We start from the raw sequence: 16,262 nt of genomic DNA, 5'->3' as shown, positions 1-16,262 counted from the left end.
AACTCTCTCCATTAAAGAAATATAAAAATGTCCCTTGTTTGAGAAACCAACACACCTTTGAAACTCAGCAGAGACACATAAAATAAATATATCACAAAATACAATAAAACTTAAAACTAAGAAATGCAAGGAGCAAATTATCTGCTCATTTCTTACATAGCCTCAACTTACTTAAATACTTTTTTCTTAGTTATGTATGACTAGAAATACCAAAAGTTCTTAATGTTCTTTCTTAGGGCTTTCATACACCAATTCATTAATCTGAAAACATCACCCCAAGACAGCAGTTTATTTTTCTCATGTTATCATACAGGTCAGTCATATCCCTGGTTCTCTCTTGCTCCAGAAACAAACTTTACAGCCAGAATGTGCTGTTTTGATCCCTTTCCACTTTCAGTTACTGTTGTAATGAATCAGTAGATTTAAAAGGCAAGTGAAACAACTTTAACAACTAAAATAAAAACTGAAACAAACATTTAAAACTGTGAACAACCACCAGTTCAGAGTTCAGTATTTTGCCATTATAAGCAATCATATAATAAAAAATGTATCAGAAAGGACAAAGAAAAAGTCTGGTATCAACTGAACATCAGCACAGCTCTTTTTGTTCCCCAAATTGAAATCTTTGGTGCAAACAAGAAATCCATGGGGGAAAAAATGCTGTACCATGTAAGAAATTTAAACAAATAAATAAATCAATTAAAAGGGCATGGATGAAAGTATAGATACTCCCAAGAACACATCAGACTGCACTGCAAAGTTAGAGAAACCCCTGGGATTATCAGCCTTATCCAGGACAACCCTCAATAACTGGTACCTAAGAAATTACAAACTAATTAGCATGAACATTTCCATGAGATGCCATTTGTCTCCTAACAGCCACTTCCTCCTACTGAAAGCAGCATAAATTGCTCAGTCCACATGTGGATGGCCATTAAATTTTGTCCACACAGGGAAAATACTGACTTCTGGTTTATGCAAGACCTTTATCCCTCCTGAAGGCAGCTCAGTTTTCACAAAGTAACAGAAGTCACCCCATCACAACTCCTTGCCCTAAAGGCACTGTGGGGTTTTTGGCCAAGCAGAAATATTGTTGTTGCTATGAACAACAAAATGGAAACACGTGTGAGATCACCGGAAAAAATGACAGAACAAGGGTTAAAAGAATGATCCATACTGATAATGAGTAATCCTGTTAGGAGCATGGCCTGGGAAAAGTAAAACTGAGGAACGTGCTGTTCATATCAGGAGCTGAAGGCCTGCCCTGGGCAGAGATCACAGCAGTGATTTTCAGCAGAAGATCCCACCTTCCTAACACCAGGAGGATGGAAAGTTGGAGCATATCACATAGGGCATTCCTTTTCCTCTGTGATCAACAGGAAAACAGGCATGTATTTAAAAAACCCAAGCACATAACAAGTATGAGCTTCATTTAAGATTTACTCATTGCAGGCTCTTTCTTGCATCAAAGGACCCCTTACATATAAAGCTAAATACCATAAAAGATCTGTCTAAAACCCTGAGCATCATCAGCAATGGAATTACCCTCAGAGACACGAGGAGGATGTGATGTCCAGCCCCTCCTACATGACAAAGGAGGTTCTGGCCAGACCAAACACACACACAACTTCTGCTTGAAAATTCCATCAGTATCCTGGTATTACTTTACAGTGAGGGAATTAAATTGAAGACAGAATGAGCACAAGCAGGTAAAATCAGCATAATTTTCCCTTTCCATGAGATCCTGCACTGAATTCTGTTATATTAAATCTTTTTTACAAGTCATCTTCCAAACCTTGAAAACATGGGATTGGACCTGCAGGCAAGAAACTGTATTCCACTGATATTTTTACAAAAATACTCTTTGCAAAGATTAAATAAAAGAAGGTAAAAAGTACATAGTACAAAAAGAAAATCCTCAATTTGTGAATTTTCAAATTTTTAATATGTAATTGAACAATAAATTAAGTCAGCAAAATTCATTTTTTTCTATTTTTTCATCTGTACCTTTAATTGACCATTGTAAAGACCTCAGCAAAGCACACCAGTATTGGCTTATTTCTAGAAATAAACTCTTGCTGTGTAGAAGTTAACACAAACTTCTCATTTGAGGACCACTGCCCTCAAGGAGAACAATAACTCACAGAAACTTATTAAAACATTGAGAGCCAAGGGGAAAAAAACCCCACCATCATCACACCTTATTTTAGGTCTTAGTAAAGATGCACCTCTCCAAGTTTAGCAAGTTTTTCAGCTTTTTAAAAGCAATTTAACTGAATAAGTCAACTGGCATGTTACTGTCAAAAGGATATGACAACTTGAAATTGTCAAATTCATGAATTAGAAAGATGTATCAACATTTCTATGTGCAAACATGAATCAAAAGATACAGTAATCAGGCAATATTGTAATTATGTATATCTCCAAAGAAGAGCTTTTTCTTCGCCCCCTCATATCCTTTTTTCCCTGACTTGTAAAACTCACAAGCCTATCTCTGTTGGGTGTGGATGACACAGTTTTTTGTTGCTAACAGAAAACACATTTCAATTCTAATTTTCTACCTAAATACAAGGATTTTTAAATTTCTTTTCTGTGCTATAGAAAGACCATTCTCCTGTATGTTAACTAACACACTCCTAAGAATGAAAATTTTCTTTCCTTTTTTCCATAGCACAAGTAACCAAAAGAGTGAGGAGTTCAGTATAGACCAAAAGTCATTACATTTCTTTAGATACAGTCACTAAATATTAATTCATTTCTATAAGAAGAGTTTCAAGCTACTCACCCTTATGTAATGCTAACAAGCAATGCAGAAGTATTTTATCTTTGTTATACTTGACTTATAAACACAATAAAAACAAAGAAATCTTACCTTCTTCTGGTACCAAACTATAGCATCAGTTACTTTGGACGCCATTTATTCCACTGAAGTCACAGAGGCATTTTAGGCTGTTAACAAAGAGAGACAAATTTACTTCCCAGTTCCCTGTGAAGGTCAAGGCAGGGAATGCAGAAACACTCCCATTACCTGCAAAGCACTGAGCAGCTCTGTTTACTTTACCCATTGCCTCACTGCTATTTCAGTAAGAGTTCGGGGTTTCTCCTCTAAGCAAACAAAAAACCACAAATCTGTTGCTGTAGGACATCAGAAGCCTCAGTTCTGCCCTTCCTTCCCAGGCTGCACGGAGATGACCTGTCATTGGTATTACATGCAGCCTTTTTTTTTCTGATAAATTAAGCAACCTAGAGTTCCTAGCCCAACACAGTGTGCTGAAGTCCAGGAATAATTGTTATAAAATGCAAGAAAAATTCATACAGACTATTAGATATGTTTGTGGGGGAAAAAAAAGTGCTAGAACTTTACTAATCATAAAATTAATACCCTCATGAAAACAGGAGAATAAAACTATGTCAAAAGATGAAAACCAAGGAAGAATAGCACATTTGCTTTAATGGTAACAAATAGCAATAGCATTAGTTAATCTCTGATGTCACTGTCATTACTCTACAATGCAAAAAAAAAACCCCAAACTTCCAGCCTTCAAAAAATATTTTACCTTAAAAATTCATTTTTAAAGTGTTTTTTTCATGCAATCAGCCAGAGTTATTTCCGGGGGGAAAAAAAAAAAGAAAATAAACATAAAAAGCATTCAGGTTGTGTCTGTCATACTGGGGAGCCCAGAACTGGACCCAGCACCCCAGGGTGGCCTCACTGATGCCAAGGAGGAAGAGGGGTAGCTTAGCCCCCAAACATCAAACTATGCAACAAGACTGACCTCCTAGAAAACAAACAAACAAAACCCGACAAAACACACCAACATAATTCTGGGTTTATTTCTCATAAAAATACCCCTTTTATAACATTGTCAGTATCAACAGTAACATTACACCATGTATTTCTTCATTGAAAGGAAACAAGAATTATTAACCTCTAGGCAGTTTTTACAGTGAAAGATTAAAAGTGATCTTTATCTTTCTCTTTGATTTAAAGACATTTGTTTACAGCGTTTGCACAGATAAGGAAAGCAAAGAAAAATGCGAGATTCAAGAAATGGGATGGAACCAGAAACTGCAATAAATTAGGTGTCTTCATGAAACGCCTGAGCATTAGAGTAACTCATAACAGTTTACTATATATGTTGCTCATCACAGAACATTCAGTTAATAAAGCAGTTATTAGATTACTTTAGCACACTAGCTGTTAGTACAAAAATCACAAATACTCCCTCTACAAAAGCCCTCTCAACACAGCCATCTGCCAAGACCTTTCCTGAAAAGAAAAATGGGCAAAACGTCCAGCACACAGCTGGATAAATACAGCATGGGACAGGTGAGCAAGGGGCTCACAGGTCAGGCACAGAGAGTTACAGTGAAGGGGGTGACTTCAGGCTGGCAGGGGGTCACTGGTGGGGCTCCACAGGGCTCCATCCTTGGCCCAGGCCTCTTCAACATCTTCATAAATGACCTGGACACAGGACTGGAAGGAATACTAAATAAATTTGTCAATGATACTACATTGGGAGGAGCTGTCAACTTCCTTTAGGACAGGGAGATCCTGCAGAGAGACCCCAACACATTAGAGGCCTGGGCAATCATCAACCAGGTGAAGTTTAACAAAGCCAAGTGTCAGATTCTACATCTTGGATGGGGCAACCCCGGAAAGGGTTGAGAGGTTGGAGAGCAGCAGCACAGACAGGAGGGACCTGGGGGTCCTGGTCCTACTCAAATTGACTTTGCAGCCAGAAGAGCCAACCATGCGCTGGGAGGCACCAGGCAAAGCATCTCCAGGCAGCTAAGGGAGGGGATTGTCCCACTCTGCTCTGCACTGGGGCGGCATCACCTTGAATACTGGGGCAGTTTGGGGAACCACAATGTAAGAGAGACATAAAGCTATTAGAAAGTGTCCAAAGGAGGGCCACAAAGATGGGGTCGTCCTGTGCAGGGCCAGGAGTTGCACTTGATGATCCTTGTGAGACCCTTCCAAGTCAGTACATTCTATGATTCTACTTATTTAAAAAATGACCCTCCAAAAGATTCAGTTCTATATTGACAGCTGTTCATTCAATCTTCTCTGACTTGCAGATGGATGTACTTGTATTTTACACAGTCCATTGCTTAAAAGATACTGTCTTTAGCTTGGATATGCATCATATACACTATGGTACAAACCTTCACCAAATGGACTGATATTATACCATCTCCTGAGGATTTCTGAGAAACATAATGCCATACATTTCTATGTTTCACAAAGGGTTTTTATTCAAAAAAGAGAAAACAAATATAAAAAAACGTATTTAGGATTTCCAGCAGTGCAACTCCAATATCTTATGCAACTTTCATCATGGCCGGGCTTCACGAACAAAGATTTGGGAAGGGCTCTCCCCAGGTGGGTGTGCCCTTCCAGCCTGAACAGTGGCTTTTTTAGGTGAGGCACAGCGTGTGTGGAACTGGCCCCACCCTTTAACTCCTCAGGTTCATCTGCCATGGCCGAGCAAGCTTGGACAGTGACAGGGAAGTCCTCAGGACTAGAACCTACAGCCCCCGGTATTGCCAGGAGGTCTCCCATCCAAGCACTGACCACGCCTGACCCTGCTGAGCTTCAGAGATCTGACAGGATCAGGCAGTTAAATGCCACCCTACACAACTTTAGATAAAACCCAAGAGCAAGAAATGTCTCAGTCATTGCAAATTTCAGAAATATCTGAGCAGTGATGACTGGTGCAACTGAGCAAACAAACACTGCAATTTTCCCACTGTTGATAATATCATCATGTAAGTCACATCAAGTCATTCAAAGCTGGCAGCCATGACTGTGTCAACATCTGTAATTGCTTCTGTCCTATTTGTTTCTGATAATAGAGTCTGTTTGTCTAAAAGCAACTATCAATTACTAAGAATTCATTGTCACAATAAATACAAAAATATTTATATGCCTTAGAGCCAGGAGTCCAACAGAGACATACTACATAGGCTGGTCACCCTTCTTCCTGACTCACACAAAGCTTACAATAGGATTCACTTTCTTGTTTAAAAGCCTGTTCAATTTAACTTAGTCAAAATCCTTTGCTACACTGGACTGTAGACTCAATGTGACATAAGACCCTTCTCCACACGACCTACATCACCAGTGCTCACAGAGCTGCCAGTGCAGGAAGGGGCCACAAACACAGATCACACTTGCACCCTCCCCTCTTCTGTGTCCTCATCTTGGAGGATCTGCAACTCCTCCTCACTTCTCTTCAACCAAGACCCCCCTCTCACATACAATATACCCTGTTTCCTACCACCATAATCACAGGATGAGAAAAAGGTTGGAGCAACTCACTATCAGCAGTAAAGAAGTGCTGAACCTGCACAGAAACGTTTCCCTCAACTGCTACATCAACTCAGTCCCTCCCGCCAAGGTCACTGATTTTTCAGGGAACCAACATTAACTCATGAATCAAAGACTTTGAACTGCATCAAATATGGCTAAAATTGGAAAATTAAAGGCAGTAACTTCTGTTTGCAGTAGTTTTCCAATTCACTCAAAAATCCTTTACCTCAAAAAATAATTACATCACAGAACTAGTAGTTTCATTTGATTTCTATCAAATGTGTTATTTATATTATCCATGGGTTTTGTATTTTTAAGAAACTCTCCACATTAAATCCTCCATAGAGTCTGTTTTGGTGGCATTTAAAGCATATTGGCATACACATTTGCATAAACAAATGCAAATATAATGCTTACAAAAGTAAATACGACAAAGTCATGGGATGGATGTCTCAAAACAGTGTGTGTGCTAAGTAAAAATACCTCTACAAGGAAACATCACATGCTTTCTTCAAGAGATACACAACAATTTCTGAGACAGCGCCGCAATGAAAGATGAAAAGGCTTATTAATTATTTCTGAGCACTGTTTCTGCCTGCAGGGGCTGGGATTTGTCTGTGATTTGGTTTTTTGGTTTGGGGCGGTTTAAGGATGTGAAGGCGAGTTAAATAAATTTAAAAGACTCGGTCTAACACTAACTTATCTGGATGAGAAATGGATGGTAACAATTCAAGGCACTTCAGCTGCAGCACTGGCTCAGACTCTGCATCTGCCCACAGCTCACTGAACACCTCAGACTGGAGATTAAGGATTGCAGCAATTTCAGAATTGCATATTCATTACAGGTTAATGTGTCACTCAGCTGACAGCTCATATTGACATTGATCCTGAAATCAGTCTGTACAAGCCGAGCTCTAAAGCACATCAGTATCAACTGGGTGAAAGTGAACAAGTCAAAACAGCTGATAGATATCCACAAGTCCAACACAACGCTGTGTGTTCTGCCTGGTGCTCCTTCCATCCTCTGGGAACCCAGCCCTCTGTTTCCTGCTCTGTGTCAAGTATCTGCATCAGTGACAGGGACCAGCTTAAGCACTCAGCTGTACAATGGCCTTTGCAGAGTAACTACCACAAGATTAAGCTAATCTTAACTAGTTGGAGACTTAATAGCAAAAAAAAAAATACTCCCAACTTCAGAGATTAGACCGAGCATCCAAATACAAAAGCTTGATTACAGCATCTCTAACATTCAACAGAGCTGTTCGTTACGTCTCCATCAAACCCAGAGTTAATGCTACAAATAACAAGCAACAGTTTTAATCAAAACTTCATTACTTCCTTAAGGCTAAAAAGAGGATTACCTGCTTTTGGTGATCCCTATTCAGAAGTGGGGTTTCTTAGCTAATTCCCATTTAAGGGCATAATCATACTCCATTTTAAGTACACACTACACCTCACAATCAAATGAGCAGTTTCTCAAAAGCCACAGAAATCTATATTTAGAGGTCTTCAGGTAGCTGAATGCTCATTCAAGCCCTGCAGCACTGCAGTGTTTATTGTGTAAGAAAGGATTTCAATAAAGTCAAAGTATATTTAGAAATTTTACTCATTTCCACAGTGTTTTGGAACCCTGGGCAGACATGAATGCATATATGTCTAACTGACAGTCTACAGTAAATGAAAGCAATCTGAACCCTAACAGAAGTCCAGAATAAAATTGTGTTACTCAGAGTGACAGAGAAAAAAATGTCAATTTTTTGAAGAATATAAAAGTCTAAGCAGCGAGAATTAACAAAAGGAGATAAAAATACAACACAAGCAAGGACACACAGGCAAATAGTTGCTTTCCTTGCCTGTAAACACTGCGAATCACTAAGTATTTCAAGGAACCTGTTTCCTCTATAATAATCCCAACCTGAATGGTCAGGATACCATCCAGCTGTTGAGTCAAGACCTGAATGTCTTTTCCCACTCATTAGGTAACAATAAAGTGATTAAGTTGGTATGTTCTAGACATTATCAGAAGTAAAATTGCAAAACTGTGGTATTTGTCCCAAATACTTTTTAAAAACGCCATTGACTTAAATTACCCTCAGAAGAACTTATCTTCACAGCAAATTAAAGGAAGTTTTTAAAAGGTTACTACAGGAAGCCATGAGAATCCTAGAACCTGTTTCAGCTGCTTGCCGTGGTAGAACTGTTTTACCATTATATTAGATCCTCCGTTAACACAGTTTCAGTAATTTCACTAAGATTCCCTGGTATGTAGAGTAAGAAAAGACAATCAGAATAGTAAAGCCCATGGCTTATTTTGTAGCAACACTTGTATCACAACAACTCTTGAAATATTGCATCTGCTCATGCACAGCTAAAAAAACATTTTAATGACAAAAACCCCCTCATTTTCCAAGGTTTAACATCAAAATGGAAGTTAACTTTATCATGAAATTGCACACATTATTTGAGAATTTACGTTAATTTTAAATGAGCCCAACAAACAGCTTAGTCACATTCGGCATCGGCTGTTGACTGAAAAGCTACTCCTGCCATGATGTAACAAACCAGCGCAGGTATCAGCTTAATGCGGACACAGCGCTAAACTCACCCCGAGTCATCCTTCCCACACTCACATCCACGGGAGTTCTGCCACTGCCACGAAGAGGAGCATTAAACCCTGAAGCAATGTTCCACAAGAAGCCTTCTGTTCCATGTGCATTACAAGTAAGCCATTAAACCTGCATCTCCTATTTGAAAGGGAACATCAAATACTATGAGATGCACTCTGTTCTTTTTAAGTACTTTATCTATGCATCGCTGTTCTCAAAAGAGCATTTCAGAATTGCAAATTGTATACAAGCAAATGAGAAACTTGTCACTCCCAGGTTCACACCTTTCAGTGGAGGTTTTATCATCCTCCTTTCACCTGGGCTCAAGAAAACCAGGAGTAGACAGAAGGGAAGGAAAAAATTTAAGATAAATTAAAAAAAAACCCAACAGACACTGCTAACCTAAGGACGATATCCAGCAATCAGCATGAAAAGTACTCTTGCTGCCATATCTGCCAAGCCCGCGCCCCAAGCTGTTGTCTTGCACTCCCAAGTAGTAATAGTTTGGAAATAAAGGGAAATTAACATACTTGATTTCCCCGCGGAACACACAACTCTGCTAAAACTGGATACCAGCATTCCTAAAGTGCTGCTGATGAGTCAGCTTTCAAACTCTGCTCTTCCAAACTTTGCTCTTCACACTACCTCAAAAATAAAACCCCAGGAAAACTACAGAAAACCCAAAATACAATCACCCCCGAACAACGGACAACAAAAGAAATTGAACATTCCCAGATGTCTATTTGGGGAGTTTTTTGTTTGAGGAGTTTCCCAGGCCAGCAGCATGAACAATAAAATATCTATCAGTTCCTATGCTGACTGCTCTGCACCAAGCCCTGTTCTTTATGAACAGAGATGTACTAAACACGTGTCATATATCATGACACATACACAGACTCGGCAGCACGTCCATGCCTGCCTGGGCCTCCAGTAAGATGTCAGGTACTGAAAAACTGATACTTTCTCAGGCCCGTGTATTCTGTCCACAAACCACGGCACCAGATCCCATTTCTGCCACTGCGTATCTTTTCTTCCTTATAAGCTCATGCCCTTTATCACTTCTGAGCCCGGCAGGAAGAGCTCAGACACAGCTTGTCGTGAGAAACAGATTTCAGATTCAGATGGGAAGTAGACTCAGCTCAGCCATCTTCACTTCCACAGCAAACCACCAACATTTAAAGCAAGAAAGTACCACAGAAAATAACTGTCTCCCAAGGAATACTTGTGTTTTGCCAGTGAATTACACAACAGGGTGAAATAGCAACAAAATGTTGACTATCAGGATTTCTGAGATTTATTTCAGGTTCTGGTAAAAGAACATTGCGTGCAGTTGCTGCAACTGCTGCAGCCAGTTCTGGATCTATACCCTCAGCTTTAAAATATGTGCAAATTTCCTCATTTTGTTACATAACTGGTTCGTGGCTCCACTTGAGATGACATGACACAGTCTCATGGATACCTTAATCATAAAAATAGGGGGAAAGGGCTCTGTACAAAGAAGTCCAGGATTCTACACCACTCAATTTACCCTTGAGCCTGCTGCAGTATTAATTAATTAGCAAGAAGCTTCTAATATTTAAACATTCTCTACTATTTAATGAAGTAGATAAATCCAAACCCTTAAAGAGAACTATAATCAAGTTAATTTTGCTTATCTTCTATAAGAGAAGTTACTTGCAAAATCCCCATCAATCTAAACACAGTAATTGCTGCTAGCATGTCTGATCCAGAAGCCATTTCTGAAAACGCTCTATCTTTTAAAAATATTAAACACAGTATAGGGTCAGTCTCAAGTTCTGTTCTACTTAATTCTTGGGGGTTTCCTACTGAATACTACACACATACATACATATCCTACTAAACATTTGCAAACTTATACTGAGAAATCGCTGAAATATTGCTTGTATATATTGTTCTTATAACTGTAACAGCTTCATTAAGGAATAGAATATCTATAAACACCAAGTTTTTAATTTATATATGCAGTCACCTTAAATACTAGAAAAACTCAACAAACCAAATACAGTAGTCACCTTGAAATAAAATGCTATGCTCCAGTTCTCCTCCTTGTGATTGCAAACCCAATAAATCTTGCTCACTGGAAATACTGACTTGTGTTTGGGAAGACTTGTTTATCTGTCACCAGGCACTGCTCAGCAGAGTTGTGGCTTCTCAATGACTACAGTCAGGAAGCTGAAAACCACTCCTAAAGCACCACGTTTGCATCATGTTCTACAAATAGTTATCCAGCAAGTTTTTGGAGCAGCTGAGGCATGAAGAGGCTGAGCTGTCAGAAAAAGCTGCTGCCTCTTGTAACAGCCACTGTTCTGCAGGAACACAGTAGCAAATGCTGAGGCTCTATTCCCTAAAATGTCTCTGGAGCCATCCAAGCAAGGAATTGCAGAGTAACAAGCCTTACATGTGTATCTGGCAAGATCCTCAAAACAATCATTAAAAATGGAACACCATTATACCTGAAAGACCATCTGATAGGGTCTAATCAGCAGTTTCTGCAAAGGAAGATCGTGTCTCAGTCTATCAGTATTTCTGAACATGTCAAGCTAACTGATAAACAAGAGCAAGTGATAGAACACATGTGGACTATCAAAGAGCTTTTGGAAACGTGTCAAAGACTACTAAATAGACTGTTGTCTATGAAAAGCAAACACTGCCACAGAACAAAAACAGCCAGAACACTCAACGAAATTTGGGGTCAACATTCCTCACTGCCACGGGCTAATTGGATAAGAAAGATTAACAGCAGCATCCAAACTGCACAAAGCAGTCCATTGATCACCTGCTCTGGTGCATGGGAGCTCCCTGGATCACACACCACTGGCCTGGAGCTCTTCCACCAGTGTCAGCCTAAGGCAAAGCGCACACAAATCTGTTTGCCTTCATGCACAAGTGCCCTAATCCCAAAACTAAACTGAGACAAAATCTTCCTAGCCTGGTCTCTATGTTCCACCAGCCTTCATGCACCTGACCACTATGTAGTGACAGAGGTGGATATTCAGGATCTCATAAAGCATCCACATGCCCTGGTGCCTACATCTTTCCCAAGGTCTCCTGTTTAAGGATGAGAGCATCCAGAAAACACAACTTCCAACTTTCTAAGTATGCCAACCATCAGACTTTTACTAGACAGACGAACAGACACTCATCACGCTGCAGCTTCATCAGGCACTGACAGCCACGACTGGCTTAGAAACACACCGAGATGCCCCACATTCCTTCTGGCTCCCAGAGCTTACAGAGGGAACTTCCAGCAGAAGCAAACGCTTCCTAAAGCCACGAAAGGTCCACACAACCGATGGCAAAGGTCAGGATGGCCTAGTAAGGCTTCACAAGGGTTTTAACCACCCTAACCCAGTACCACCACAGTCACCAGCTCTCCTCTCAACTTTCTACCAGCACCAGAGCCCATCTCACAGGGGACAATTCCGAGGAAGTGAGTGCCACTACTGAGTACACGAGCAGCAGGCACAGCAACCACCTACACAAGTGTACAGGGTGCAGAATAAGCTGAGCACTGATGCCACTGCTGGTCCTGAGGCAGCTCTGACCAAAGCCAGCATGCACACTCTGGATCTCTCCCTGCAAGCCCTTCTTAAGCACCATTAACACAGTCTTAATTAGTCCAGATTATCTCTCCTCTTCTCCTCCTATTTGGACCAGTAGACTAGAGTTTTTACCAAGTACTGCCTAAATTAAGTCCTGAAATGGAGTGAACTGAGCCCTGTCCTATTATTCTAAATTTTAAGCTTCTGTAAATAGGTCCAGCAGTGCTCGCTATATTTATCTTTTGTATCTCAGAGAAGAAAACCTGAAGTAGTAACATTTCTATATGAAAATTAATCTAAAACTGGCAAAGCTTAAGAACATGGATCAACTTTAACAATGAACAGGCAACACAAACATAATTCAGTATCAACCAAGACAATGTTATCTATAAGGGAAGGCGGGGAAGCAAACTATGCACACCACTCAAAGCTTTAAAAACAGGTATCTCAAATCCAGAAAGGAACTTTGGCAGCTCAGGGAGCTCTTTCAGCCAATATACTACAGTCAGAAGAACACGGAGACACCTGAATAAAAGAGGAATGACAAGGAAAACACTGCAGTACAGCTCTGTTGACTGGTTGTGCAACCTCATTTGGAACACACATTTTACTGGAAGAAGAATATTAAAATACTGAGGGAGGTATTCTGAGAAGGGCTATGAACTAGTAACCACTTAAAAGATTCTCCTGTTGAAATAGACAAACAGAAAAATAAGGAATTATAATACATTAAATGAGACTTTAACAAATATGCAGAAAATAGAGTAAGAAAACAACAGCTTCCAATAATACAGGGAACTTCATTCATTAATTGAGCTGAGAGGATAGGAAAGCCAATTTTTTAACAGAGAAATATTATATTACAACACATAATTAGACTGTTAAAGTCAGTACCACAGGAAGTCATTGAAGCCAAGATTTTACTCTCATTCAAAAGGAAAGCAGCTATTTAAACACACAATAACACGACAAAAAAAAATCAACACACAGCTGAGGGAATCTCAAGCTTCACAACCCAGGATGCGAGAAAACGTCCAAAGAGATCCCTGGGCTGTATTTGGCCATACAAACACTCCCCTTAACTCGACCCCTCCACGGCCAGAAGCCAATGCCAAGGAGAGTCTGAGCAACACACAGAACAAACTGTCCCTCAGACAGATCAACACCGAGAGTGTTCAGCTGCCAAGCCGGCATCTGCCAACCACCTAAACCCCAAAAGCATCTGGCGCTGGCCAACTTCCAAAATGCAAGGCTTGCATGATTTCATATTTGATGTGATATTGCTTTATATTCTTCTCCCACTTTGTAATTGCATTTTATTTTTTAAGAACAGAGCAACAAATTATTTGCAAATGGGAGTTCAATCCTATGTTTGGACTCATTCCAGGAAGCCGTCCAGGCTCTCTGGAGTTCATCTACCAAGACCACCTCAACGAGCAAAGAATTAAATGCTGAACATTACATGTTACACTTAAAAAGTATTCCCAGTGGAAAATAAATTTGAAAAAAAAACCCTTTCCACGTGTAAATTAGGTAATAAGAGAATAGCTCCAGGAACTCTTTGATATCCTTTCCTTCAACAAAAAAACCCCACACCACAAACATAAGCTGTGCTTCCAGATTTCTTGACAACATAGTGGCTATCTCTATATATGTACACGTTTGCTGTAACTTGGAAGCTGCTCTGAGATGGGGTTAGACAGCACTGATGACTTCCAATGACCCCTTTCAACTAAATTATCCTATGATTACATGTAGAGCATACCCAAATATTACACAACAATCCATTATAGCCCAAATCACGACTCCTTTTCTCCACTATAGTCAATTTATTAAGCACTTTGTGTTCTCTTTACAAATATAATTTCTTCAAGCAGTTAACCATTTCCTCCGCACCCAAAAAGGACCTTTATAAATAACAGCACAGTAAACTCAAGGGAGAAAACATGGTATTTAAAGCTTTCAAAGTCTTACTTTTCACACCGCCACCTATCTTTGAGTAAGTGGTGGTCAGCTGTTCTTGAACAGTCAGAGGGAGCAGTACCTCTGAAAGACTAATTTCAAGAGTTTTGTTTTGTTTCCTTCATAAAATAAACAAAAAATCAACAACAACAAAAAATACAGAAAAAACAGGCCTACCTTGCTCGTGAGCAGAAGCAATTAAGTCTGTCTGTTTTCACCAGTGTCCTGTGGCTCCCAGTTGTTCTGCTCCACCTCAGCCATCATTTTTTTCCTGCCCCCCACCCATTTAACAGCCACTGTTTGGCTGGGCCAGAAGCAGCAGGCACCAGGATGGCTCCCAGCTCAGCACACACACTGCCAGCAGTTGCTGCTTTTTGAATGAAAGGACTCAACTATAACCGCCCTTTTTTGGGTGAGAATACTAATCTGGGTCATTACCTGTCAAAAGTTTTATAAGTATCTGTCAATTTTGTAGGTACTTAATGTCTTAGTTGCAATTGACTTTGGTTTCAGCATCTGAGAAGTGACTCAAGTGGGAGAAGACAAAGAAAGTAATTGTACAAGCTTTGTCCCTTAGAAAGCCTTGCTAAACACTCACAAACTGTCAACACTGTTTATTACAAAAAGAACACCCTCACAGCCAAAAAAGAAGCCAATCTTTGACAGTCATCACTCTCAGTTACAGAGGGCCTAAGAACAGAAACAAATTTCTTCAACAGAATTTCTACTATAAACAAGACATGATATTTAGAAAAAACCTGGGAGGACAGCATACACAGCTTTGGAGAATTCGGAAAGAAATTATGTCCACTGCTTTCCAGTGACCCCTGCCAGCTGTGACAGGAACAGCATTGATCAACTCCAGGGGCCGCTCCGCCCTTCCTTGCCTGCCCAGCTGCCTCAACCAGCATTGACTGAAGCCTTTAACGCACCTGTGTCCCTTCTAACACACACCAATAACCTGTGCCCTGTTTCAACACCTACAGGTCTGAGTTCTCCCAGAACCCACACCAGTGCCCAGCAGCATCTGGGACCAACTCTTTGAGACCAGCAGAGCCAATTCTGCTTTTGGAGAAATCCAGTTCTACCAGAATACTTGAAATGCTCCATGGAGTTCCCAACAATTACTGACAATTTATTTGTATGTCACATTCCACACAACACAAAAGGAAAAAAAAATTCTAGTACAAGCATTGAATTAAAGCAACTAGGTTTCCAAATTCTTTTCCAGGTGACTCAGGCTTGTATTTTATGCTTTGCAATATTTATATCCAAAATAAAAACACACACTGGCAGTAAAACATAGCAACAGAACATTTAACTGCACAAACATTCCACTTGAAACGTGGATCAGGATCTCAAACACACCAGGCTCCAAGCTCTCAGCCTTCACCTTCAGAAACAAAAATTGCCTGCAAATACTGTACACTGGAGCCTGTGGGGGTGATACATCAGTTCATACACACCTTACAGGAACAGAAATAAGACTTCTGAGAAATGGATTATCCTTTCCAGGGAGTCAAAAATAAAGAGGCAAATCAAAGAAGATCATGAAAACCTCCAGAGTTACAAAAATAGCCAAAAAATACAGCTATTTATAACCCAGAGATTTATTCACTGAACACTTTTAGCCTCTTAACCCCACGAAAACAAAGTGTCATGCCAAGTGCTAATGTATATAACAGAAATACATCCTTCTACTACTTACTGACCACTCCAAACGCAGCTAAAGATATTAGGATTCACTTACTAAGATTAACAGGTTATTTCAAGTGATGCATTTCTCCCCGATAAAACAGATACCACCATCTGTTT

At 40.0% G+C, this 16,262-nt stretch overlaps 1 protein-coding gene across 1 annotated transcript in view; it reads right to left on the bottom strand.

Annotated features, from left to right (window-relative positions):
• Positions 1–16,262, bottom strand: part of PHTF2 (putative homeodomain transcription factor 2) — a 67,001-nt gene that overhangs the window by 49,334 nt on the left and 1,405 nt on the right. Inside the window, exon 2 of the mRNA XM_071552702.1 lies at positions 2,873–2,949. Coding sequence (XP_071408803.1) covers positions 2,873–2,917 — 45 coding nt within the window. The 5' untranslated portion in view covers positions 2,918–2,949. The remainder of the gene's footprint in view (positions 1–2,872; positions 2,950–16,262) is intronic.

The sequence above is a fragment of the Pithys albifrons genome, chromosome 3 (assembly GCF_047495875.1).
Source record: "Pithys albifrons albifrons isolate INPA30051 chromosome 3, PitAlb_v1, whole genome shotgun sequence".
Classification (NCBI taxonomy): Eukaryota; Metazoa; Chordata; class Aves; order Passeriformes; family Thamnophilidae; genus Pithys; species Pithys albifrons.
This window is presented reverse-complemented; position numbering and strand designations above follow the sequence as displayed.